Genomic DNA, 24,964 nt, shown 5'->3' with positions numbered 1-24,964 from the left:
CAGTGTCGGGGAGGGTCCGAAGGGGCTCAGAGGGGGAGCCATCTGCAGGAGGGGCGCCTCGGGCAGAAAGGGCAGCAAGTGCAAAGGCCCTGCAGCCAGAAGGGCTCGTCTGGCCCCTGGGGCCCAGGGCTGGCTTGGAGTCCCCAGTCCCAGTCCAGCTTCCTCAGACAGAAGCCCCCTCCCTCCCCCAAGGGAGCTGAGGGAAGCATTTCTGGGCTCCTCCCGGCTCTGCCATCTCCACGGGCAGGCCCCCGACCCCCTTCCTCCGTCACCGTCCTCACGCCCCCAGGGGAAGCCGGCTGTGGCCCCCACGCCCCACTGCCGGGTGGGCATCAGCCTCTCCCTCTGCCGGCCTCCGGCCATGTCCACCACTCTCGTCCAGAGGCCGGTACCTCCTCGCCCCTCCATTTTCCCCTGGATGTCTGTTGTCTCTTGAAATTCAGCGGGAAACTCAAGGCCAGGCAGAGAGGACAGACCCCCGGAATAGCCCCGGGCTGGGGTGGCCGCCGCAGACCCTTTCTCGGAGGAGGGCGAGGACCACGGCCTGGGGGGGCCTGGCACGGGGTCTGCTGGGACCCCCAATAGGAGCGGATCCCGTGGTGGGGAGAGTGGAGGGGGACCCGGAGGGAGCAGCCCCTCTGAGAAGTTTTGTGTCTGGAGGGGCAGCGGTGGCAGGGGGCGGGGAGGGGGACTGGTGTTTGGATGAAGGGGGAGCACAGGGGACGCTGAGGTCACACTTGGCACCAAGTGAGGGTGCCGGCCACAGCTGCCACACCCAGGGGGAGAAAACTAAAGACGCGCCCTGGGGCCCCCACTCAGCTCTGGCCTCTGGGGACGGGGCGGGGGGCAGGCGGGGGATCCGGAGCCTCCTGCTGGGGACCCCGACCCCTGACCTCCAACAGACCGGGAGCCACTGTCTCCACACAGCGCCTTGCGGGAGAAGCCCCGGGCCACGCCGGGCCACGCCGGGCCACACCAGGCCAGGCTCCTACGCTTCTGCCTCGGGGAGCCCCCGTGGCACATGCTTGCAGCCCCCAGGCCCTGGTTGCTTCCTGACTGTCACGTCTGAAGTGAGGAGGCTGTGGGCCTTCAATAGCATCAGCTCTTCTACTTTGAAAGTAAATACCCGAGGCTACAGAGGGGCCGTGAGAAGCACTGGCCGTTGGCAGCTACCGGTCGCTGTGAATCAGGACAAATCCCCCAAAACCCAAAGTCAGAACCATGTGGACACAGAGGTGGAAGCCAGCGCACAGTGGTTGCTTCCAGCCCCGGCCAGCAGGGCGCCGGCAGGGCAGGCCGTGGCCTCGGGTTCCCGGCGAGCACGAGCCGTGTGTGGTGCCCGCCACGCACTGGGGCCTGTCTACTCGCTCTGGCCTCGGAGCTCGGTCCACATAGACACCCTGAGCGCTGCCGCACGCCAGGCGCCCACTGGGAACAGACAAGGGAGCCAGACAGGAGACGTCCTCGGGGACTCTCGTCACCATCACCCGAGTCCACAGACCAAGCACTGCTGCTGCTGAGATGCTTGCAAACCTCTGAGGCCCTACCACCCATGGCCCCCACGCCACCTCCCAGCAAACCCCGAGCAGCTCAGCCCCCGGGGCCCATCCGTGAGAGGAGCCACAGCGAGCCTCGGGCTGCCCCACGCCGTCCGCGCCACACACGCATGGGTCCCGGGGGCTCCCTGGCCCAGGATGTAAGGCTCTCTATCCTCCATTTGGCAGGTGAGGACCTGCCCGAGGTCACACCTCCAGCACAGAGGTGACATCCCCCGTGGCCGCCCCCATTAGGAGGATGCTGTCATGGGGACAGTGACATGGGGGGAGGGCGTCTCCAGGGAGCGTCCAGCACAGCCCCCTCCACGAAGAGCCCCCAAGCAGGCCTGACCTCCATGTGCCCGTCCACACGTGGAGCCCCGAGTGGATGCCCTTCCCTGGGCCGGAGTGAGGCGAGCGTGGGGGTGACCTGCGCCAGCCGCTCTCAACACCCCTGCCCAGCCAGCAGCCTCTCTCAGGCCGCCCTGGCTCTGCCTAGTGCCCACGAATCCTCACTCTCTGGGTGCCCCACTCCACAGGGTCCTGGCTTCTCCCCCCTCCCTCCAGCCCCAGGGGAGGCAGGGCGGATGGCCTCTGGTCTGGGCGGAGCCCTCCCTCTCCTGCCAGTGCAAAGCCTCCTCCTCCAGGAAGTCCTCCCGGATCACCTTTTCCTTGGGCCCTTAGTGTCCAGGCCTTAGTTACCAACCAGCTCAGCCCCAGATGATGATTGCACTCACGCCACCTCCACCCACCCTGGCATCAGGCAAAGCCGTTGGGATCCAGACATGGGACCAGACAGACCTGGGATTCACCCTGCGCCTGCTTTGGACCAGGCATGGCCTCTCCGAGCTCTGACTCTTAGCTCTGCCACATGGATGGTGCCCCCTCCCTCCTTGGCCCCTCAGGCTCCAGATTCCTGTCCCGCCCCCTTGAAGCTCTGACAGTGGCCCACGGCCCCGGAGTCCCAGCACACCGTTGGGCCAGGAATCGTGCCTGCCTGTCCCAGGCCAGCACAGGGACCACCGGCCCTGGCCACCGGCAGAGTCCCTGGCCAGCCCCTGTGCCCTGAAATTGCTTGACATTACTTCCCAGACCAGCCCAAGCCCCAGGCAGCCCCTGTCCTGCCCCACCTAACAAGCCCCTGGCAGGGCACCGCTCTGGGTCCTGCAGCAGGGCCTTCCCACCCATGCACTGGGCGAGGCCTCTGCCCAAGGGGCTGGTGGGAGTCCCAGCTCGGTTCTGGGGGGCTGCCCACCTATGCCCATGGCCTCTCCCACCCCAGGCGGCCTGAGCCCACCCTGTGCCCACTGCATCCCCGCCCCACGCACCTCCCCCACGCACCTGCACCTCGGGGCCAGTTCTGCAGCTGCCTGCTGGGGTGAGGTGTGTTCCCAGACCTCCCAGCCGCGGCCACCACCGCCAGCTGGAGGAGCCTGTTCTCCAGGTTTGTCCGAGGGAGTGCTGCACCCTAAAGGTCAGTGGGGGGCGGCGGGCTCTTCCCCAGTCTCTCCACCCACCCAGGCGCTGGCTGCAGGGAAGGGGAGAAACAGGCTAGTCCACCCCCTACGCCCCACAGAGGGCAGCAGCACCCACCTCTGCTCCACACGCCAAAGGCGCCTGCCCAGTCATGGACGCAGGCCCACAGCAAGGCTGGTGCCCAGCAACCCGTGTCTCTCCACCCCCACCACCGGGTGGGCATCTCAGCCTCAGTTGCCCCTCTGCCATTCTCCGACAGTGAGAAATACTCGCTCCTCCTTATAGGTTGGGGATACACGGGGTCCAGCGAAGGCTCTGCCTGGGAGCACCCCACCCCACAGTCCCAGGGCAGGAGTGCACCCAGCCCGGTGTCCGGCCGGCCTCGGATGACCCTGAGCCCTGGGATTGGGCGGGAGGGGTCACACAGAGAGACTGCCTCGGCTAGAATCAGGGGCCTCGAGCCGACCCACCTTGCCCCTCCCCTTCCGTCCCCCAACAGGTGCTCCTGAGCCAGGCTCGATGGCACAGCAGCCACCCAAGCAAGAAGCCCGTGTTGGGTGAAGCTGGCCTCCCAGGAAAGGGACACAGACCAGCTGGCCACTGGCTTGCCCACCAGTCTGCTGGGTGGAGCTGTGGGAGGGTGGGAGATGAGCGGGGGAGCTGGGAGAGTGAGGGAAGCAGCAGGGCCATGCCCCCGCCCCCGAAGCCGGGCTCAATGAATGTCCTGGAGGAGGGACCGATCTGACAATGGAAGTGAATGAATTTGGTGGTGATGTAATCGGGAAGAACATTTGTATTCTACTACAAGTTAATCACTACAGGGATGTTGCCTGTAAGTGTAAATTCTACATAATGGCCCATCTCTGGGAACCCTGCTTCCCAGGTAATGAGCATTCAGCTAAAATACCTGTTTAGCTCACAGGAAACATCCTGACCAGGGCCACGTGTGAATGACTGCAGGGAGGAAGAAATTCACACACCCCCTCCGGAGGCTGACCGGAACCAGGAAATGTTTGACTTTATTCCCTCCCCTTTTAGTACAAAAGGAGCCTGAATTCTAACTCAGGCACAATGGTTCTTTGGAGCACGAGCCCACCATCGTCTTGGTCTGCTGGCTTTCCAATTAAACTCATTATGCCTTGTCCCAACAACTCATCTATTATTGGCCTGTTGTGCGGTGAGCAGTAGAGCTTAGACTCAGCCTGCGTCTGCTGATGCGCGCAGAGTATATGCTTAATAAACATCAGCTCATTATATCGGCATCTCCATTCCGGAGACCAGAAAACTGAGGCCCGGAGGACAGACAGTGCGTGTGAGAGGTCCCAGTGGATGAGGTCACACAGCCCAGGTCACAGCAGGTTCCTGGCTCAGCACGCTCGGTTTGTACACAGCAGTGGACGTCAGGGCCCCACGCTGGGGCTGGACCCCGGTCAGATGCCTCTGCCCGGCGCGGGTGGCCGCTTCCCCGAGTTCCACACGGCTCTTCCCCTTCCTGTCCCAGGACCCAGGTCAGAAGTCACACGGTGAGGCCTCCAGCAAGAGCCCTCGTCCCTCCAGCCCATCCGGAATCCCAGAGCCCGAGAACACAGCGGGCAGCGCACAGGGCTCGGGCTCGCCTGGCTGGCAGGGGACCCGGAGAGCTGACTTCTGATGAGGCAGGGACTCCTGTCTGTCCCTCCCACCCACTTTCCCTCTGAAACCACCTCGTCTCCCTCCCTGGCTGTGTGGCCATCTCTGCACCCGGCGAGTCGTCACTCTGATCTCCTGTGGTTCTGATCCAGATTCACTCTTTGGGGTGAAACTCACTCCCCGATCCATAATTCTACCCGCTCACGTGGTGGAGCAGATAGGCCCACGGCACCATCTGCTGGCCATTCTGGGCTCTGACCCCAAACTCAAGTCCCACTAGGGGCCCTGGGGCACCAGCGGCAACCCCAAACAACCAGCCCCACGGCAAGTGAGGACACTGGGGAGATCTGAACCCAGCTGGACCCCAGGCCGCACATCCTCAAGAACAGACGCTCGGTAACGCTGTTTCTGGCCTTGCCCTGCTCAGTACGGCTGTGCTGCTTAGAAGACTGGGAAGATGCAGTTCTGGGCAGGGAGCCGGGACCAGCCAGTGGGGGAGGTGCCCTGGGCAGGCCCCACCTCCTCAGGCTTCCCTAAGGAGCCAGCCGGTGACCCTGAGGAAGGGGACAAGACCTCTTCCAGATCTGACTTGGTGCCGGTGGACACTGCGTCCATCTGTGCAAGCCCATCGGCCAGGGGGGTCTCAGGGGCCAGCCTGTTAGCCAGAAACTTGTGAGGCCTCAGTGTCTCCACCTGGCCCCCGCCCGAGGGCCCACCCCTGGCTGCAAACCAAAGCAACAGGTGGCCTCTGCGACTAGGAAACTGGGTACACAGACAGGGGCACCGCTCCAAAGGGACACGGGGGCTTCGGTAGCAGGAGGCACTGCGGGACCACACAGGTCCTGCCCCTTCCCTCTAAAAGGTGCCTGCCTGCCCCTGGTGGAGGCCCAACGAGCTCTGAGCCTGTCCCCAAGGCCTGGTTCTGTGTCACTGAGCTGTGCCAGCCTGTGCACGTACCCACAGCTGACGCCCAGATATGGGAGCAGAAGTGAGGCCAAGAGCTGCAGCCTGTCTCAACCCACACCCTCCCGGCCGAAGTCAGGGGGGGCCCGTGGCTCCCCCGCCCCCTCAGCCCACTTGCCCTCTTTCTCTCCTGCTGGGTCCACGGCTCCCCTTAGTGCCCACAGGACAGGGCCCTCTGGTCTGTCTGGGGTACCCCTGCACTCCCTCCACTGGGTCACAGATACAGATGCCATGACCTGCTCCAGACCCAGAGCCCTCAGGGCACCCCCACTGCCTCCTCCCACTGCTCTCCCCCCAGGCCCCTCCCCCGGCCCTGGGCTGCAGCTCAAGTCCAGCCGTGGCCTGTGTCTGGGCGCCGGGCTCTCCTAGCTCTGTCCCCTCTGGTGCATGGCCTTCCAAGTTCCCCAGGCCCTCTTTGGTCCCCTCTCTGAGAGCAGCTGGGAGGGGTCAGAGGTCTGCACTTGTGGGGCCTGGGCAGCCGCCAGTAGAAACACCGCGGTTCAAGAATCAGAGCTCCCTGCCCCGCCCCAGGCCGCAGAGCACCTTTCCTGGGCCCGCAGTGGGGGTCGCAGGGATGAGAACACAAGAGGTGCCAGCACCCCGCGGAGGGGCACTGCAGGGAGGGAGACGAGCGCCCTCCTTACTTCCGGCCCCAGGGGGTAGGCAAGTGCCTCCCCACTGGGCGTCGGCACGCCCCCTCTAGCTCTAATGCCTCTCGCAGTACCTGGGAGCTATCCCCGAGGCCGCTCGCCACCCTGCGCCGCTCAACTCCCCACCCCGCGTACCCGCCCCGTCCCGCCCTGCGCCCGGTCCTCATCCGGGCCGCGTTCGCCCCGTACGCACCGCGCACGTAACCCACCGCCCACGTAACCCACCGCCCTACCACGCGCTGGCCCCCATTAGCTCCGCCCCGCCCCGCCCCGCCGCAGGCCCTGCCCCGGAACGCGCGCGCGCCGTGATGCACAAGGTCTGTGACGCACAAGGTCTGCGCCGTACGCCGAGTAGCGTCGTTATGAGGCGCCGCCGCGTGGGCGTGGCTATCCGCTTCCCCGCAGCCCCAGGTCACTACGATCTCCCCGGTCAACGCGATCTCCCTGGTCTCCACGGTCCCCGCGGCCCCGCAACCCTAGGCCATGGCCCCCGCGGCCGCCAGCCCCCCGGAGGTAGTCCGCGCGGCGCAGAAGGACGACTACTACCGCGGCGGGCTGCGGAGCGCAGCGGGCGGCACCCTGCACAGCCTCGCGGGTGAGCCCCCGCGGGGCCCGTTGGGGCGCGAAGCGGGCCGACGAGCCTCAGGCCCTCCGGTTAGCCCCCCGCAGGCTCGGCCAGGCCCTGCTCGTCCCCCCAAGACCTGAGCCGAAGGAAGGAGCGAGCGCCCCGGGCTTTGTCCCCTGCTGCCGGGGCGGGGTGGGGGCCAGGCACCAAGCGTGGAAGAGTCCACGGCTCTGGGGACATGGGGAGTCTCCCGTGGAGCAGCGGCGTCGGAGCCCAGTGGAGGGGCAAGAGCGTGGGGTGGATTCCAGACGACAGCGGGCTCCTCTTCGGAGCAGCCGAAGCGAGGCTGGGCCGTAGACTCGGGCGGGTAGCCATGGGCAGGATTTGAGCAGGAGAGGGACACGACACGATCAGAACAGATGGCCCGTGTATTCGTTTTGCGAACACATTCACTTGCTCTGTGCCAGACACTGCTCTCCGTGCTTCAGACCGTTAACTCATTTTACTCTCGACACATCCCTGTGAGTCGGGCCTGTTGCTAGTCCCCTCCTTAGAGACAGGGAAGCGGGGATTCCAGAGAGATCTTGTAACTTCCTGAGGTTACAACCAGCAGTGTGGGGAGCTGGGATTTGATGCTGGATGGGTGGTCTCGGCTTGAGCTCCTGGTCACTGTACTACACTGTCCTTGTGGCCCTTCTGGGCTCTAGAGCAGTTGCCCAGGCGGGTCCTGGACGGGGAGGTGGCTGCAGGTTGGGAAGTTCTCAGGATACTCAGTGGCCCAGGCGAGGCAGGTATAGATGGAGCAGACTGGACAGCACAGGAAGCCAAGGAGAGAACAGAGTGTGGTTTAGGACAGTCTCGGCCGCGTGGAAGGGTGACGGGTCTGGGCCTTGGCAGCAGGAAGTAGGCTTGTTCCTAATCCTTATGCTGCACCACCCTCGCCCCAACCCCTCAGAAATGACGTGGTTCCTCCTCTCAGGTGCAAAGAAGTGGCTGGAGTGGAGGAGAGAGATTGAGCTGGTGTCGGATGTCGCCTACTTTGGCCTCACTACACTGGCAGGTAGCAGCCCCTGGCAGGACCTCAAGGCCCACAACACACGCCGAGCCCAGAGGACAGGAGAGGGGCTGCCAGCAGAGTGAGAAGCTTCTGGAGGTGCTTCTCAGTGTCCCCGGAGCTGGGCGGCATGCAGCCTCAGGGAAGGAAGGGACCCCGAACCCTTTCCCTAGGTGGGAGGCCAGGCCCTGAGCTCAGGCTGGGGCCTCTGGAAGCTCTGAAGTACCCCTGTCACATCTGTCTAGGACCTCTTCTCCGTGGCTGAACCCGTGGCCCGAGAGGGGTCCTAGCGCTGAGCCCTGTCACAAAGCCTGGGCTATGAGGATCGTAGGGACCCGGTAGGGAAGTCGCTGGCAGGTCCCTGCCTGTCTCTCTCACCGGTCCCTCTCCCCACAGGCTACCAGACCCTCGGGGAGGAGTACGTCAGCATCCTGCAGGTGGACCCAACCCAGGGCCGAGTGCCCGCGAGGTTGCGCCGCGGGATACTGGTGGCGCTGCACACCGTCCTGCCCTACCTGCTGGACAAGGCCCTGCTCCACCTGGAGCACGAGCTGCAGGCCGATGGCGACGGTGCCTGGCCCTCGCGGGGCAGCCTGGCCCCCGGTGCCCGTGGCCAGTCGGGGGCAAGGCGCTGGATGCGCCGGTGCACGGCCGCCCTGACGGAGCAGCAGCAGGGGACGCTCCTGCGGGCTGTGTTGGTGTTCAGGCAGGGCCTCGGGTGCCTCCAGCGTCTCCACGTCGCCTGGTTCTACATCCATGGCGCCTTCTACCACCTGGCCAAGAGGTTTACAGGCATCACCTACGTAAGTCACGGGTGCCGCCTGGGCCCGCTCTTCTGCAGGGGACCTCTGTCCCCGAGCACAGTCACAGGGCCAGAGCTGAAATCCTCCACTGGAAACATGGGTCTTGTCAGGTCCCGTTTTGCTGAAAGACCTGCGCAAGTCTGGTTTCCATAAACCCTGAGGGTAGGGCGAGTCTGTCTTCGTGCCGCCAGCACGTGTGGCCGCCCTGCTCTGTACCCTGAGTGCAGGCCTGGGGCCCCGACTCCTGGGCCCCAGGCCACCCTGACAGAGGGTCAGGTGTAGGGACATCCTGATGGTGACCCTACAGTGACCCTGTTGCCGCCGGCATCCCCGCTAGCCTCCCCTGGGCTCCGCCCGCCGCAGGCACTCCGACCCTCCTGAGTCTTAGCTGACGCCCTTGCTCCCAGGTTCATCCGGAGGGCCTTCCCTCGGGCCCCCTGCCTCGCCGGAGGTCTCCAGGCTCCCCTGGCAGTGCTGTCCCGGCACGTGCACCCCCCTCCTCAGCCCAGCCCCAGTCCTCACCACGTTTGCTCTACCTGTTAGGTAGGGTGTTTGCTAAGCTGCTGCCACAGAGGGGCCTGGAAACACGGGCTCAACCCAGTCAGGGCATTGGGGGCTGCCACGGGGCTCTTCCTACGCAGGCACCCAGGGTCCTGCCTCTCGGGCTCCAGGCTCTGGCCAGTCTGGCTGACCTGACTGTCCCCATTCCCTGGGGGGAAGGAGACAGAAGCAGGGGGCAAGCAGCTTTCCCTTGGGGGACGTGGCCGGGAGTCCCAGCTGCAGGACATCACCCGGGTAGTCTGGTGCCTTGCTAGAAGCGGGAGCTTCTGTTCCTCCCACGGGGCTGAGTAGTGGGTCTGCCACGCTTGGCGCCCCTCCCATCCCACTGGGCGCCCCTGCTCAGGCTTCTCTGCCAGTTCTTTTTCTATGAGGCTCGGGGGCCTGGTTGTCCCCCCTCTCCCCGCGACACCTTGCCTGCAGCCTAGTGACTCTGCAGGTTCCGAGGTTCGTGGCCGTCCTCGCTCAGTGCTGGCTCCCGCCGGGGGTGAGGGGGTGAGGCCCTGAGCCGTCCAGCTGCGCTCCCCCAGCTGCCGCCCAGCGCAGAGCCTGCCAGGCGTTGCTGCCCCATCCCGCAGCCAGAGGGTGGGCCTTGGCTTCGTCCCACAGGGGAGGCCTGGCCCCTGGGCCGCTCAGTGCCTCGTGCCAACAGATCGTGTGACTGTCCCCCCCCACCACCGGTCCCTGACAGCTCCGTGTCCGCCACCCGTTCGCAGAGGACCCTCGGGCCCGTGCCAGCTACAGGCTGCTGGGGCTCGTGTCCCTACTGCACCTGGCACTGGCCGCGGGCCTGCAGCTCTACGGCTTCCGGCAGAGGCAGCGCGCCCAGAGGGAGTGGAGGCCGCAGCGTGGCCTGTCCCAGCACAGGTGCGCAGGGCTGTGCCGGGGCGGGGGCTACCCAGCGCCACACGGAACTCGGGCTCAGTTCTGTCCCATCGTGCCCCCTCTCCTGCCAGGAGCTACGCAGAGGAGAGAGCCGTTTGCAGAACCTCGCTGTGCACCCTGTGCCTGGAGGAGCGCAGGTACTCGACGGCCACGCCCTGCGGCCACCTGTTCTGCTGGGGCTGCATCACCCACTGGGCCGACACCAAGGTGGGCGTCCTGAGCGTAGGCCCCCGGGCCGCCCCCGCTGCACCGGGCCCGCTGCCTTGCTCGTTCGGGGGTGGGGGGGCCTGTTTTTAAAAGCCCCCGGCTGGGCTGGAGGCAGGGAGCTGCGGTGGCCGGAAGCCCGCGGTGACGGCTCCGCTCCCGAAAGGCAGGCCCCAGCCACCCACCTGGGAACCCTCGGAGCGAGAGCCGCCTACTCGGCCTCGAGACCTCAGGGTGTGGGGTCCCGGGGGCCAGAGCAGGGAGCTCTGCCACCTCTTACTACCGCGCTGGCTTCAGGGAGGGGCCGGTCCTGGGCCCCCGTGTACCTCCGCCCCGTCTCTCCTTGGGGCCCGAGGCCAAGCCCGCCTCATTACTGGGATGTCCCATCCACGCGCTGCCCAAGGAGCCTTCCTCAGGGCCTGCAGGGCGCGGTGGCTGCAGCCTCCTCCGTGGGGTCCAGGCCGCTCTGCGAGGCCCCGGGGCACACGCGTGCCTGGCAGGCAAGGGGCTGACCTTCCCGGGCCAGGAGGGACCCGGCCCTGAGGGTGGGGACAGGGGACCAGTGAGCTCACACCCAGAAGCTCCGAGAGGCTCAGGGCAGCCACGGTCGTTCCGCGGCCAAGCGCCCTCCCTTGTCCCACGTCACCCGCGGCCTGGCCACCTCCTCGCCGGTCACTGTCCCTGCTCTGCTCTCGGACTGCCTGCACCATCTCAAAAAAATGTGTTTCTGTCTTAATAGAGGTGTGTGTACAGCCATGTCTTACTGGAGATGCCAGTGGGGGAGGGAGCCCCGGGGTTGTAGGGGTCACAACCCGTGACCTTCCTCCTCCCCCCACAGATGGAGTGTCCCCTCTGCAGGGAGAAGTTCCTCCCCCAGAAGCTGGTCTACCTGCGGCACTACCGCTGAGCCGACGGAGGGAGGAACCAGGAGTCTTGCCTGGTGTCAGGAGGAAGTTTATTCTCAAGGTTGACAAGTTGACTTTACTTGCACAGAAATCATGAAACTCTCAAGTCTTTTATTCTTTGTCACATAAGATACTGTGCCAGCCGCCGGGGAGGACAGGCGCTGGACCTGGATCTGGCCGTGAAATGGCTTCAGGGCAGGCTGGGCAGGGCCTGCAGGGCTGCCAGCCAGACAGCTCAGCACTTAAACAGAACTTCCCTCCCTTCCCCAAACCGGTCATTTATATCCAGCACCAGGCACACGGTGAGGGCAGGGCCAGATGGGCCGGGACTGAACAGGAACCGAGAACCAGCAGTGCGCCTTCCCAGCGTGGTCAGTCCTCCAGCCCAAACGACCCACAAACCTTAACCCTTGTCACTGGAGCTGGCTTTTGGGGCGAGGGGGCACAGCCCTTCCCGGAAAGGAGCCGTGATCGCCCCCTAACACGTTTGGCAGGTGCCTTCTAATAAATGTCAAGTTTGTTTCCCGTTTTAGAAAATGGAGGGCTTCTCTGGTGGTGCAGTGATTAAGAATCCGCCTGCCAATGCAGGGCACATGGGTTCAAGTCCTGGTCCGGGAAGATCCCAGATGCCACGGAGCAACTAAGCCCGCGCACCCCAGCTACTGAGCCTGCGCTCTAAAGCCTGCGAGCCACAACTACTGAGCCTGCGCGCCTAGAGCCCATGCTCCACAACGAGAAGCCACCGCAATGAGAAGCCCACGCACTGCACCGAAGAGTAGCCCTTGCTCCCCGCAGCTAGAGAAAGCCCGCGCTCAGCAACAAAGATCCAACCCAATGCAGCCAAAAATAATAAAATAAGTTTTAAAAATAAAGAAAATGGAAGTGTGCGTCCTGGCCTCTCAACACGAGCGGTCTCCTCCTGCTTGGAGCGCCTGGTGGGCCCCAGCCAGCCTGACCCACTGAGGCCACCCGTCTCCAAAGCTGGTGGGGGCCAGCTTGCCTACACTGGCTCACCGCTGTGTCCAACACACTTCCCGCCACCTTTTTTGTTATTTTCAGGTGTTTAGATCTACCTAAGCCGTGCAGGGACAGGACTTTGCCATAGGCATCCTTAAAACACCAATTCCACAGAAGTGCTGGTGTGTTAGCGCCGTAAGGTGAACAGAAGGCCGTGTGGAAGGGGCCCTCCCAGGGGCCCTCCAGGCCGCTTCTCCCTCCATGTGATTCTGTGGGCACGGTGATGCAGGAACAGAGACTCCTCAGTGAGCAGAGGTCAGCCCCAGAGGCAGGCCGTGACTGTGGGCCCTGCTCCGGACAGGCAGGAGCCCCAGGGGAGGCTCCACAGTTCCCCAAACCCCTTACTTACACTCACCAAGTGCCCACAATTTCCCGTATTTCAGGCCTGTGCATTTACCAGGAAAACAGTATGAAAAACAAAAGTCTAGAGTTTGAACACCTCAGGTGCCACAATGTGGTAATAAAAGTACCGATTTGGGGCTTCCCTGGTGGCGCAGTGGTTGAGAGTCTGCCTGCCGGTGCGGGGGATACGGGTTCGTGCCCCGGTCCGGGGGGATCCCGCGTGCTGCGGAGCGGCTGGGCCCGTGAGCCATGGCTGCTGGGCCTGCACGTCTGGAGCCTGTGCTCCGTAGCAGGAGAGGCCACAGCAGTGAGAGGCCCAAGTACCGCAAAAAAAAAAAAAAAAAAAAAAAAAAGTACCAATTTGGACATCATTTACACATGAAGTTAAAATTCAGGATTGGGTACACAAATGGTCTTCATACGGCCTCTTAAAAGCAAGAGGAGCTCAATTTCAGCTATGCAAAACCTGGCAAAAGAAAAGCCAGGCGGTAAACACTCGATGTCTGAAACCCGCAGACAGATGGAAACGGCGCTTGCAGCAGGGAGTGGGAACAGACCACCGGTGTCTGGGGCACAGCCTCAGCAGCACGGCCCGCCCTCCAGGGAGGCCGCACTCCCCCACCAGGCCCTCACAGTGCCGGAGGCGTAGCGGGTTAGATGAAGACTACAGGAGAGCAGGGGCGTTGTCTTTAATGAAGTTGGAATTAAAAAGTCACTCGGTAAAATGTTTACGAGTATTGGTTTTTATCACATCAAAAAAGTTGACATGCAGGTCAGAGCTGTTTCCCTGTAGAAAGTGGGAAGCCATGTGTTAAAAGCCACAGAACTGGCTGCTCCTGCCGGGTGTCTCTGAAAAGGGGCTGCTGCATGAGAACACGTTTAAGTTAAAACAACCCTTCACGTATCAAAGAAATGTGTCAAAATAATCTCAAACAATTAAAATATATATATTTATAATTCCAGGCCCTCAGAAGCAATCACGGTAGTTAAGAATGAAGTTTTGAGTCATTATGATCGAGGCCAACTCAACACATCTCTAGCGAGATGAAATTCGGAAACTGGCACTGGAGCCCGGAGTTGCTGCAGAACCTCCTCCACGCGCCGGACGGACAGGCGAGCGTCCTCCGGGGCCACGGCGAGCGTCCTGGGAGGCAGCAGCTGGCGTCCTGGCTCCTTCCGTGGGCCCGGCCCCCCGCGCCCGCCCCCCAGCCCACACGGCTGTCCGCCCGGCCTGCGCTCCGCAAGGCCAGCGTCTGGACGCCTGACCAGCACTGGAAAATAAATCAACGCGATTCGGTTTAAATGCCAGTTTCTTCAAGAACCTGATATTTCAGTTACAAATAATTGAAGCTCCTTTTTAAAAAGAAAATAACTCCCTTGTAATCAACTACTTTATGTGAGGAAAGGAGACGGCGTCACAGCAGCTTGCGGCCGTCCAGGGCCCGCGGAGGGCGGCCGCGTCTAGCTGGCGAACGTCTTGCCCACGTCCTCCTTCCCCTTGTACGTCCTCTTGCCGTGCGTGAACGGGATGTACCGGTACTTGATCATGTGCTGGGGACAGGCAGACGCGTCTCAGCACGGCTTCCCCGTGACCCACCTTCCCTCCAACTCTGAGCCCCACCTTCTCCACATACCGGGCGTGGAGCCAGAGCTCCGGCGGACGCCCCCGTCCCCCCACTGCCCAGCGGAGCCGGCCGAGCTGCTGGAAACCCTGAGGGTGTGGGATGGGCTTCGTGACGCCCTGTGTGCCGGACGGGCTAGCGCTACTGAGCTGGGGATGTGGGATGGGCGGTACCCGGGCCCAGATGGTTGGGGGGGTGGGGAGGCCAGGATGAAGCCACACCACCCTGTCTGGCCAGGCCCGTTCTAGGGGGATGTTGGCAGAACACACCATCCGGCAGGTCCTGGGCCCCGACTGTCCCGCAGTATCATGTGCCAGACCTGAGGGTGTTAACTGGCTGTGCTGTGCTGGCGGGGAGCGGGCACCACACCCATCAGACCTGCAGGGAGAGCAGGGTCCACACGGCCCTCCCGTGTCTCGGGCCCGAGCCGGCTCTCCCAAAGCTACCAGTACCGGGTGGCACTGTCTCACGGTGCAGAACCATCTGGGCTTTTACCTTTATTTGCCTCTTCATCGTGATACAGAAAAGCATGATGAAGTACATCACCAGGATGGGCCAGAACACCGGGACGTTGAACGCCTCAAAGAAGGTGCACACCATGGCCACCAGGACGCCCTTGGTCGCCGCGTGCCTAACGGGAGGAGACAAGGTCAGCGCTGGCCGGCGGCCCGCGGAGGGTGCGGGTCTCCACGTGCGGAGCGGGGTGGGCGCTGCGTGTGGCGTGTCTGACGTACTACGTGTGACCACGGACACAGCGTTCTTAGTCCCTTGGACACTCGAAGTTTTCTGAAATTACACAAAGTGTAAAACAGCAGTGGGGGCCCTGGCACTGCCCAGGCCGACAGCTGGGGGATGCAGATGCCCCCATGTGCTGCTGGGGCCCACGTCTAGAAATCCAGTCCCGAGCCTCAAGGCTTGAGCCCCACACGCCCAGCAGGCCATCCCCCAGTGGCCGAGCAGTGTCCCCTGGGGGGACAAGCAGCAGGTGGACTCAGGCCTCAGGGCCGCCCTCCCTCCGGCTTAGGGCCCAGCCCAGCAGGGCCACAGCTCTCCTTAAAAATCCCCCTTGGTCTCCCTTTCCTAGAGAACAAAGGCCACCTCAAAGGGCGGGCAGCACCCGGCCTTGCCCGCTGCCCACCCCACCCCGGCAGCCCCGGGCCCAGCGTTTCACACGCATCCCACAGGGACTCACCGGGCGCCGGCAGGAGGACAGGCTGAAGGGCGGCAGCTCTCTGCCTTCACTTTTGTGACAACACAGGACAGACACGTTCACAGACCAGCCCCCCCACACACACACACTAGGGGGTCACCTCCATCCTCCCGTCACATTCGTACCTGTCACAATGTCACACACACGCAACCGCTTCCAGGAGGCCTGGGGACACCCAGGCCACCCCGAGGACCGAGTGGGGAGAGAGCCGGTCCCCCTTCGGGCTACCGGGAGGGGCGCCGTGCACAAAGCAGCGTCCCCCCGAGGCCCAGTGTGCCACATAGCCGGGACCCACCTCCCTAGAAGCAGCCTCTTTTCTGCGGTGTCGAGGTGCAGCAGTGTTACCTTGGGAGGGGGGTGGGTACTACAAGGCCCCGTGACGCCCCTCCATGCCCAGCGGGCACGCTTCACGCTCTGGGTGAGTCAACGTTCAAAGTGAGGAAACACAACAGCACTGGCGTTTCTCCAAGGAGTCTAAGCTGCTGGCTGGCTGGGACCGAAGCGCCTGCCCCCGTCTCACAGCCACGCGCGGGGACGGGCGTCCTTCGCAACCACCGTTAGGAAGTGACTCACCAAAACTTAAACTCTGGGAGCCTTCGAATGAAGGGCCGGAACTCCTCATTCTGTTTGGTTGGTAACGAGGGGCCATCGTCTGAAAGGCAGAAGGTCACCGGAGGTGAGGCAGGCAGTGCGCCTCGTCGTTTCCACCGTTGCCCTTTGAAGGTTCCCTAGAGCTTGTGAACCAGCAGGCCTGATACGTGACATACAGATTTACATCCTTTAACCGGACATAAAATGGGGACCTTCAGTTGATTTAGAAACCAATTCACCGCTTTAGAAGATCCGTATTAGAATTTCTTTTTAAGACCACTTTAAGTGATCACGTAAAAATTCAACCACACGCCGATTTTCAGGAACACGTCAACGGTACAACACGAGGTACAGGGCGGATCGAAGGCCAGAGCCCACGAGGGCACAGAGGCGGGCGCCGTGCGTCCACTCTCAGGGGCGCTGGGCTCAGGACGGCCGCGCTCTGCAGTGAGCCGCGAGCCGCCTCCTGCCCGCCGCAGGAAGGTGCCCCCCCAGGTAACAGATGGAGAAGCTGAGGCCACTGGAAGGGCCTCTTGTTCCCTAATCCCCCAGTGCAGCACCAAATGAAAGGGTTGTTTCCTTTGCTGTTTGCATCAAATACTCCACAGAAAAAAAATACACAGGCTCCGGTCGTGATGTGAACAGGCTGCGTGAAGCGTGCCTCTGACTCCACGGGCTCCACAGGAGCCGCGTCGGGTTTTCCCAGCAGTGGCTGCGACGCGCCGGATGGAGGCCTCGGCCTCCGGTCGTGAGCCATCCCCGCCCCCAGCCGGCCCAGCAGGTGTGTGCCAAGGCCCCCACCTGGCCCAGATACGCCGGGAGCAGCCAGAGCCACGAACCTTTCAACCCATCACCCTCAGGGGACAACGGGGGGCCAGTGGCCTCAGTCAGCCACGTGGAGCCGCCGTGGAAGCCTGCTTTTGTGAGAAAGGGACCTAACAGGCAAGCGTGCAGGGGACGTGGACGGGCCAGCTCCCAGGAAGCAGGCCCTGGCTCCCCAGCCCCCGCGGGCCTCGCCAGGTTCCACGGCCCGACGGCTCACTCTCCTCATCTGCCCAAGGGGGGTGACAGGAGCGCCTGCCTCCCGTGACTGTCACAGGGGCTTAGCAAGTCGTTCCACAAACTTGCCAGGATCACAGAAGTTGCGGGTACATTTTAAGCACCCAGAGAACAGTCCCAAAATTTAGATTTCAAATGTTTCCAGAGAAAATGGAGCAAATCCTGGGAAGTAGAGAAAGACCACAACTCTCCCCCAAACAGAGCAAAGTGGACAGTCTCTACTCTACCTGAATCTTCCATTAAGGAAGGATCCACTTTTGGAGAAAGGAAAGCTATGAAGAGATTTAGATGGTAGATTCCCAAGGCGTAGGTCACGATGTACCAACCCTGGAAGAGAAGGAGAGACGGTCAGTGAGGCCACCCTGAACCCATTCCCCGTCTGGACTGAACCAGGACATGGAGTCATAACAAGTGACTGAAGTGCAGTGAGCATCCAGGCTGACAGTTTATCTTAAACTGCACCGCGGGTCTTGAGAGTGGATAAGCCAAGGTCCACACGGCACACGTTTTCAAGGGTCCAGTTAGGTGCACCCAGAACGTAAAGCCACCAGCCCCCCGGAAGGCAGCAGAAACGGGGGTGCTTCACAAAGCCTCACGCCCGAGCTGCACACCCGGGTCACCAGCCCTGCCCTCGGCCAGCGGCGCATGACCCAGACGCAGGCTCCGGACCAGCCTGAGACCCTGGGGCTCGAGCTCCTTCCGGCGGGCGGTTCACACCACCACACGCTGTGTCAGGAATGTCCATAACGTTTGCCCACAAGAAATCCAGGAAACCAAGCACGAGTCAGCCAAGTGTCGGGGAGCCAAAGCCCCCTCAGGCGGCACAGAGAAGGGGGCACACGTTCCACGTGGCTCGCGCTTAGAGGAGAGACTGCATCCAATCAGAACCAGAGCTGCACTGCAGGACCAACTGTAAAAGCCTAAACATTTTCACACAAACAAGATGAGCCCTTTCTACCTTAAAACGTTTTCAAGTCAAACAACAAAGACCTAAATGTGCAGAGTTAACAGCTGAGTGTTCCCACAGCTCCTCGTGGCGGGCTGAGTCTGAAGGGACGCCAAGTCGGGGAGACTCAGCTCAGAGCACAGGAGAACCAACCCGTACGAGATGCACCCGCCCCCACCCAAATCCCCCAAGTCAAGGTTTCTAGGTCATTCATTCCACTGAGAATGGACCAAGGTCCAGTTTCTTAAACAAATCTAGACCCGATCACAGCAAACTGAACATCAGCTGTAGACACCCAATACAGACCACACCCTGCTGCAGAGCTGGACCAGGCCCCACCGCCTTTGCGCCGAGCCAGGGCTAGGCTTCCTTGTAGGAACGCAGTCGCAATACCATCCAAGGACAGGTCTCTACGCTTAGCTTAGGTGAGAATTCCCCACAGCACTGGACGCCAGCATAGCATCCAGTAGGTGAAGTATCCATCTAGGCACACACATACTCCTAAACCTTGGGAAATACCTGGAAGGAGGGTGTTTGCTTTCAAGGAGGGGGAGAAAAAGCCTCAGCCTCCTTCCTCTGGACACAAGGGAGCATGAGCCGCCCTCCTTCTCAGGGTCTACAGAACACCCCCGTCCAGGAGCCCGGCACTCACCAAAGGTGCAGGGAGGGCGTCCGTCCCCTGGAGGAGCCGTGCCACCCCCGGTCACCCCACCCGGCCCTCCTCGGACACCAGCACGGCTCACGGCACCCAGGGAATGGGGTGGCCAGTCCAGGTGATTTTGTCCCTAGAGTCCCCAGCCCCCCGTAAGTCCCACCCGAAGCAGCGTCAAGGAGCACCAGAGGGTCCCCTGTGCAGACCGGGACACTGGACAGCGCTGCTACCTCACCAGGCCCGGCTGTGACACCAAGACTGTCCTGGTAAGTCCAGCGACAGAATACGAGGAACTTAGGGCAGGACGGAAACAACCCCCCTTAAAGACAGTCACTGAAGTCTTTCTTATACTTGGTGCTTAACTGAAAACTGATCTTTAGAGACCCTTTCCTTCACCATAAACCCAACTAATCCAGAGGCAGAAGGAAAAACAACACCCCAGCCAACACCACAGTGCGGTGACTCGTCACCGCCACCCCCCACCGACCTGCAGCAGGTAAACTCGGATCATGTAGACGAAGCTCAGGCCCAGCGTCACCACCCATCGCACAGCCGTGTATGGCGTAGACTTGTCCAGCCAGGACTGATAGATCTGAAAAGAGAGCGCCCAAGTTACAGAGACCCTGCAGTTCCTTCTGCAGAGCACACTTCCTGCCAGCACTTGCCTCAGATTTTAAGTCAACGGCACTAAGCGGTGACTACAGTTAATCCAAGATTTGCGGTGCTTCCCGAGGCAAGGCCACCCCTTAAGCAAAAACACTGCAGAACCACCTCTCGCAGCTCACAGCCCTACAGCATCGGCCCAAGGGGCCATCGTGGGGAGACTGAACTGAAACCCCAGAGAGGATGGGACAGAGAAAGGAGAATGTCACCACCCTGCGTGTGGGACTCCACCCGCGGTCCTGTCCCAAAGCCTGCTTCCCCCAGAGCCGGTCCCAGCCCGCCCAGGAGCTGCAGAGCTGACTGCCTTAATCCTTAGATCCACACATGTGCACATGTGTGCCTACATACACGTGCACGTGTGTGTAATAAATATACACGTGTGTAGTCTAAATTTAATTTTGAGACTTTAATTATGAAAAACTTCAACCATTCATGAGAGAGAACATGAGCCTACATGTGCCCGTCGCCTGGGTTCAATAATTATGAACTTTTCCAGATGCTATTTTTTAATTTAAAAAATCAATACAGTTTTAGTTTTGAACCAAACTGTGCGATTTTTCACTGAGTTAGACTCCTTCCTCCAGAACTCACAGGCCTCGCTGCAGCCCCAAGGGGTATTCCCGCCCCGGAGCACAGGCCTGGGCCAGAGGGGCCGAGGGGACGCGGACACGGGTGTCTGGACGAGGGGACAGCAAGGGCAGAGCAGGGGCCGCCAGGTCCATCCCGCCCAGGAGCTAAGAATGGTTTTCACATTTTAAAAGTCGTTGGGAAAAAACACAGAAGACAAGTACATGGCCTGAACCTCAGGAGACCCAGCCCCCTCACGGCAATGGGAAAAGCTTCCAAGAGGGTGAACGAGAAACCCAGGGAGGGGCCGCCCACCCTGCGGGGGCTGCCAGCACACTTACACCCCAGGGAAACGTCCCGGGGTCAAGTCTCATTTCAATGTTTCCGCAACTCAGTGACCCGAAAACCAACCTGTCCAAGTCTTGTGAAGAATCTGTACACCATAGAAGGTTTCCCGTGGACGGAATCTCCCACACTGTCACCTTCTGACATGCTGTATACAAGAAAAATACAACATACTTTTAAATTAAATAAAAAGCACTCAAGGACTGGATCATTTTGCCCTATTTTCATCAACACTGTCAAGCAGGTTTCCTCAGTATTCACTGTTTCATACACACCGTGGCTTCCTTCTGTGTGTCTTTACCACCAGTCACCCAGAAAAAAGAAACCAGCCAGCGACACGCTTTGGTGGAGAGCCAGGAAGGCATGTGACATGCAAAGCAGCAGCACTGGGTGGACTTTCGTTCCTGCTAATGTCACCTGGCTCACACTCCTCCGGCAGGTCCCCAGGAGCCGTCCTCGCTGACGGCCAAGTCCTGTGGCCCCGTTTCTGTGTCCACCTCCCGGGGCCGGTCCACAGCACGGGCCACTGCGCCCAAGCCTCCCGAGGGCTCGCCAGCCTCCAGCACCTCCTCCTGCCACTCCTCGGGCTCCCCTTGGTGCCCTCACTTCTCTAGGCCCTGTCCTGGCCTCCGTCCAGGCCACTGCCCACAGTGCCAGCTGTGTACCTCCAGGTCCTCCCAGACCCGGTCCCCACTCCATGACCAGGATCCTCAGGTGATCACCCGTCTGTGTCCCAGTTCCTTATCTGTGCATGGAGGTAATCCTATCTGCTCCTGACCATTTCAACATGCTGTGCGATTCCATGCGCATCTAGCCTGCGAGAACCCAGGTCACTAAGGGAAGCCAAGGGCATCGTCACCCCTATTCCACAACAGAGGATCAAGCCCCAAGTAGTTTAAGCCACTTTTCAAAGTCAAGAGTAGCTCTGACCTCAGCTCCTGCAGCCCAGCACACCCCCGCCTGAACCTCGGGACCAGAGGATGCAGAGGACGGAGAGCCCTGACAGCCTGAAGCTGGTGAAGATGCCGGGGCAAAGCTCTCGCTGCCCGCAAACTTGCAGGCGGCTCCTTCCCGATCTGGCACCGCGGCAGGGCTGGGGACCAGAAGTGGACTCCAGCTCGGAGTCTGTTTCCAGGGCCCCTGAGTGGCACGGCTGTGCGGCCTCAGTTTCCTCATCAGGGAGATGGCACTTGCTGGCACAGCGGCCCTTCCCATTCAGACAGAAAACCACGGCTCCCGACGGCCTGAGCCGCCCTAACGCCCGGCCTGCGCACAGCGGGGCCGGGGCCTGAACCCACGCCTGCTGACACGTCCTCGCCACGTGCACTGAGCAAGACAGCAGGCTCACAATGCGATCCCGATTCCCAAGTGGAACAACGTGCCCGTTACAGCTGACCCTCGAAGAATACAGAGTTAGGGGCGCCGGACCCCAGCAGTTGACAGGCCGAGTGTAACTCTACAGTCGCGGCCTCTGGATCCACAGTTCAGCCGACCACAGGCTGTGCAGCACCGCAGGATGCTTCTCATGAAAGAATTCCACACGTGAGGGGACCCACGCAGTCCAAACCAGTGTTGTCCAAGGGTCAACTGTACAGCTCAGGTGTTAAACTAACCCGAGCAGTCCCACCACACACGTCATCACACCTGTGCTGAAAAGTCTGTCATTCAGTGACACCGTTTCCTGGAGCCACCGCGTGGAGGGGGCCAGCTAGGCTAGGGGGTGCAGGAGTGACAGGAGTGCCATGGAGGAGACTGAGAAATGCCCTTTGCTCTCAGGGGAGCCGAGGCTGAACTGAACAGGTGAACTGTGGCTCCCAGTCCTGTCTTTTGAGGAGGTTTGTCTTTACGTTCAACTGGGGAAAATTCCATTTTTTAAAAGGGGCTACATTAGAACTTGTTACCTAGGACAGCCACCCTCTTTAGGCCAAAGCCAGGCCAGCGGAAAGCTACATCAGTAACATCATTTACCCTTCGGTTCCATACAAATTACCCCTCGTTTTACTTTTTTATGACCAAAGTGTTTACCTTTAAAACGCTTCTCCTTGAGCTGACGCATTAAGATGAACGTTAGAAAAACCTGGCTGTTCCTTTAAAGCACGTGCCCTAAGTAGAAATGACCGCTTTTAAGTCTCATTCTTTCAACTGAACGTGTGGAAAATCTTCCCAAAACAAAACAGCCGATTTCAGATCACCTGGCAAACGACATACGTGGTAACACACGGCTCCACGCCGTGGCTGAGCTTGCCGACAGCGACGTTTAGAACGTGAACTTTGGAGTCAAACGGCCTGTCTATGGCGTGACCCGCAGGCCACCTCGGCCGGCCCCACTCCGATCTGTAAAGCACCGTAGGCCCCTCCCGGGCCTCTGTGGGAGTGAGCGACCAGCCGTGGTGTTAGCATCAGCAGCAGGCCTGGCCCGTAGGGCGGCCGAGGGAGGGAGGGAGCGAGCGGGTCTCCCTCACACATGTCAGACCTGTTCCCGATCGGGGCAACCCTCGCACGGCTGGGCGTCTGCGGTCCTCTCCCCTCTGCTGTTCCAAGGCCGCCTCCTCGAGAGAGGCCCCCTGTGACTGTCCAACAGGTGCCGGCCCCTCACATCACGTCACCCTGTTTTATTTTGTGTGACGATGGTTTCTGATTGCTTTCCGCTTTCTGTCTCTATTGCCTCCTACTAGAACGCAAGCTTCTTGAGGGGGAGCCTTGTCTGTCCACTGCCAGCCCCACGGCCCACAGGGCCCGGCACAAAGCTCGCAGTGGGTAAGTTCTCTGTGGGATGTCACTGCTTCAGGCTCAGCCTCAAGAAAACAAAGGCAAAAATAAGACAAAACCATTCCAAGCAGAGACCAGGAGTATCACGTCTGGAGATCTGCGTACAGAGTTCCAGAGTCATCACTGCACCTGCCTGTGGAGTGGACCTCCCTCCTCAGATGACCCCCATCACGCACAGAGGACAGTCCCGCCCGGCGCACGGGTCACCCACTGTTTGGCTCCCACTGCCTCTCCGTTCATCCCCCCTCCCCATTCCTCCTGGGTCCCCAGCGTGGTAATTTTCCTTCTGATGGTAACTTTTGCCTTCTGATGCTGTTCCCTCCGCTGAAATGCCCTTCCAGACCTCATCCACTCGAACGCTCGGCCAAGCCCCACCGCCGGTTGCTCCCTCCCCTGGGCGTGACCACCTTCCCGTCTCCACCGGGCCCTGACCACACCGCACCTGCACCACCAGAACCGGGGGCCCCGGGGGATCCACCTTACACATCCCCTAAAGTGAGACCCACCCGACCGAGCAGCAGGCGCCCCGGGACGCTCCCAAGCCCAGGTGCCCACGGCAAGTTTCCGGAGGAAGCTCTGGGCCCAGCACGCGGGACGCCGTCGGGCGGCTCGGCCCGAGCGCTCGGAATCCTCGGTTCGCAGAATGGCCAGGACTCGACCTCAGAGACCCAAGTCCACCGCGACGCTTCCTACCCAAATCCCGCAGGCCGCCCTGGGTCGGCGAAGACACCGAGGCCCCACGGCCCGAGCCGGGCGGCCGACCCCTTCCAGGACGCGCCAGCGGGGGGGCGGGAGCCGGTCATCGCGGAGACTCCAGGAGCCCCGTTCGGCCCCGGCCCCGCGCGCGGCCCCCCAAGACCCCGGCCCCCGCCCGGCCCCCGCCCCGCCCCGCCCCACCCGCCGGCACCTCGCGGTCCACTGCGGCCGAGCGCGGTCTCCCGAGGGCCGCGGGAAGGAGGACGCGAGTGGCGGCCGCGCCGGCGCTTCGCTCGGTCCGGGAAGACACAGCCGAGCACTTCCGCTCCGTCCTGCGCGGCGCCGCCTCCCGGGCCTTCAAGATGGCCGCCGGGGCGGGGCCGAGAGCCTCCAACCATTTCCGCTTCCGGTGCGGGCGCCCAGGCCGTTGGCGAGGCGGTCCCGTCGGCGGAAGGGATGTAAGCAGCGGAAATTCGCCGCGTTGCGCAAGCGCAGTCGCGTCCTCTGGCTCCGGGCCCAGACAGCTCCGCTCCAGAGATTGGTAACGCCCAGAGATTGAGCCCGAGGCCGCGCCCCCTCGCGACCAACGAGCCAATGGAGGAGTGCTATGAGGTTGCTAAGGGAAACTCTAGAGGCAAGATGGCGTTCGCCCGTGATGGGTGCGCGAGCTCCCGCCTGGCGCGCCGAGACCCGCCGGCTCGGCCACCGCGGGACGGTAGCAGCCGACTGCGCCCTGCCGGGCCTTGGTCCGGATGGGAGGGAGGCGGGCAGGTCCGGGCGCTCGCTGCGTGTCCCCGCACCCGCACTTTCACTTCAGGAAGTCCAGAACCCGCGGACCCCAAGCCTAGCGGGGCTCCCCACGCGCGTCTCCCCCGAGCCCAGCCCGCAACCCCCGGAAGCCTTGTCGCCCCCGATTTGGGAGGGACGCGCGTTCGCGTGCTCCGGTGCCCGCGGGATGGGCGGGGTGCCGGGCCCAGAGTAGCAGAACCGGCCGTGTCTTGGAGACCCAGCCGGCAGGAACCGAGTCGGCCCTGGGTGTCCCTGCGTCCTGGAAGGGGTCGCCTCCTCTGACCGCGCCTCCCAACGTCCCCGACGCGCGATCAGAGGAGGTTTGATAGGACCTGTTCATAGAATGAAAAAAACGGGGCCGTAGAGATCCGAGTCCACACCTCTTAACTTCAGGTAGAACCCGAGCCTCATTTATGGCAGGCAGATACCAGAGTCTGGCAACCCCAAGCTTCCCTAGAGCTGCTCGCCC

General features: G+C 61.9%; 2 protein-coding genes across 10 annotated transcripts; one reads left to right on the top strand and one right to left on the bottom strand.

Moving 5' to 3' along the window:
* The first annotated feature begins 6,623 nt into the window (after positions 1 to 6,623).
* Positions 6,624 to 12,116, top strand: PEX10 (peroxisomal biogenesis factor 10). 8 transcript variants are annotated; one of them, XM_060088843.1, is made up of 6 exons: positions 6,624 to 6,848; positions 7,798 to 7,878; positions 8,269 to 8,675; positions 9,950 to 10,100; positions 10,190 to 10,255; positions 11,761 to 12,116. In XM_060088843.1, exons 1-6 carry the CDS (start codon positions 6,737 to 6,739, stop codon positions 11,793 to 11,795), a joined length of 852 nt encoding a protein of 283 aa, XP_059944826.1. In that variant the 5' UTR covers positions 6,624 to 6,736; the 3' UTR covers positions 11,796 to 12,116. The 8 variants fall into 8 exon arrangements, with proteins under 8 accessions (XP_059944826.1, XP_059944824.1, XP_059944825.1 ...); XM_060088841.1 differs by having other exon boundaries at positions 10,190 to 10,325; positions 11,761 to 12,114; XM_060088842.1 differs by having other exon boundaries at positions 9,925 to 10,100; positions 11,761 to 12,114.
* A 1,398-nt stretch (positions 12,117 to 13,514) lies between these two features.
* On the bottom strand, positions 13,515 to 24,081 carry RER1 (retention in endoplasmic reticulum sorting receptor 1). 2 transcript variants are annotated; one of them, XM_060088845.1, is made up of 8 exons: positions 23,918 to 24,081; positions 22,267 to 22,344; positions 20,308 to 20,389; positions 19,154 to 19,258; positions 17,296 to 17,395; positions 15,992 to 16,070; positions 14,704 to 14,839; positions 13,515 to 14,137 (listed from the first exon to the last, which is right to left on the bottom strand). In XM_060088845.1, exons 3-8 carry the CDS (start codon positions 20,386 to 20,388, stop codon positions 14,048 to 14,050), a joined length of 591 nt encoding a protein of 196 aa, XP_059944828.1. In that variant the 5' UTR covers position 20,389; positions 22,267 to 22,344; positions 23,918 to 24,081; the 3' UTR covers positions 13,515 to 14,047. The 2 variants fall into 2 exon arrangements, with proteins under 2 accessions (XP_059944828.1, XP_059944827.1); XM_060088844.1 differs by lacking the exon at positions 22,267 to 22,344.
* Between the last annotated feature and the right edge of the window lie 883 nt (positions 24,082 to 24,964).

The sequence above is a fragment of the Mesoplodon densirostris genome, chromosome 2 (genome assembly GCF_025265405.1).
Source record: "Mesoplodon densirostris isolate mMesDen1 chromosome 2, mMesDen1 primary haplotype, whole genome shotgun sequence".
Taxonomy (NCBI): Eukaryota; Metazoa; Chordata; class Mammalia; order Artiodactyla; family Ziphiidae; genus Mesoplodon; species Mesoplodon densirostris.
The sequence above is the reverse complement of the archived record's forward strand: the minus strand, read 5'-3'. Positions and strand labels throughout refer to the sequence as shown.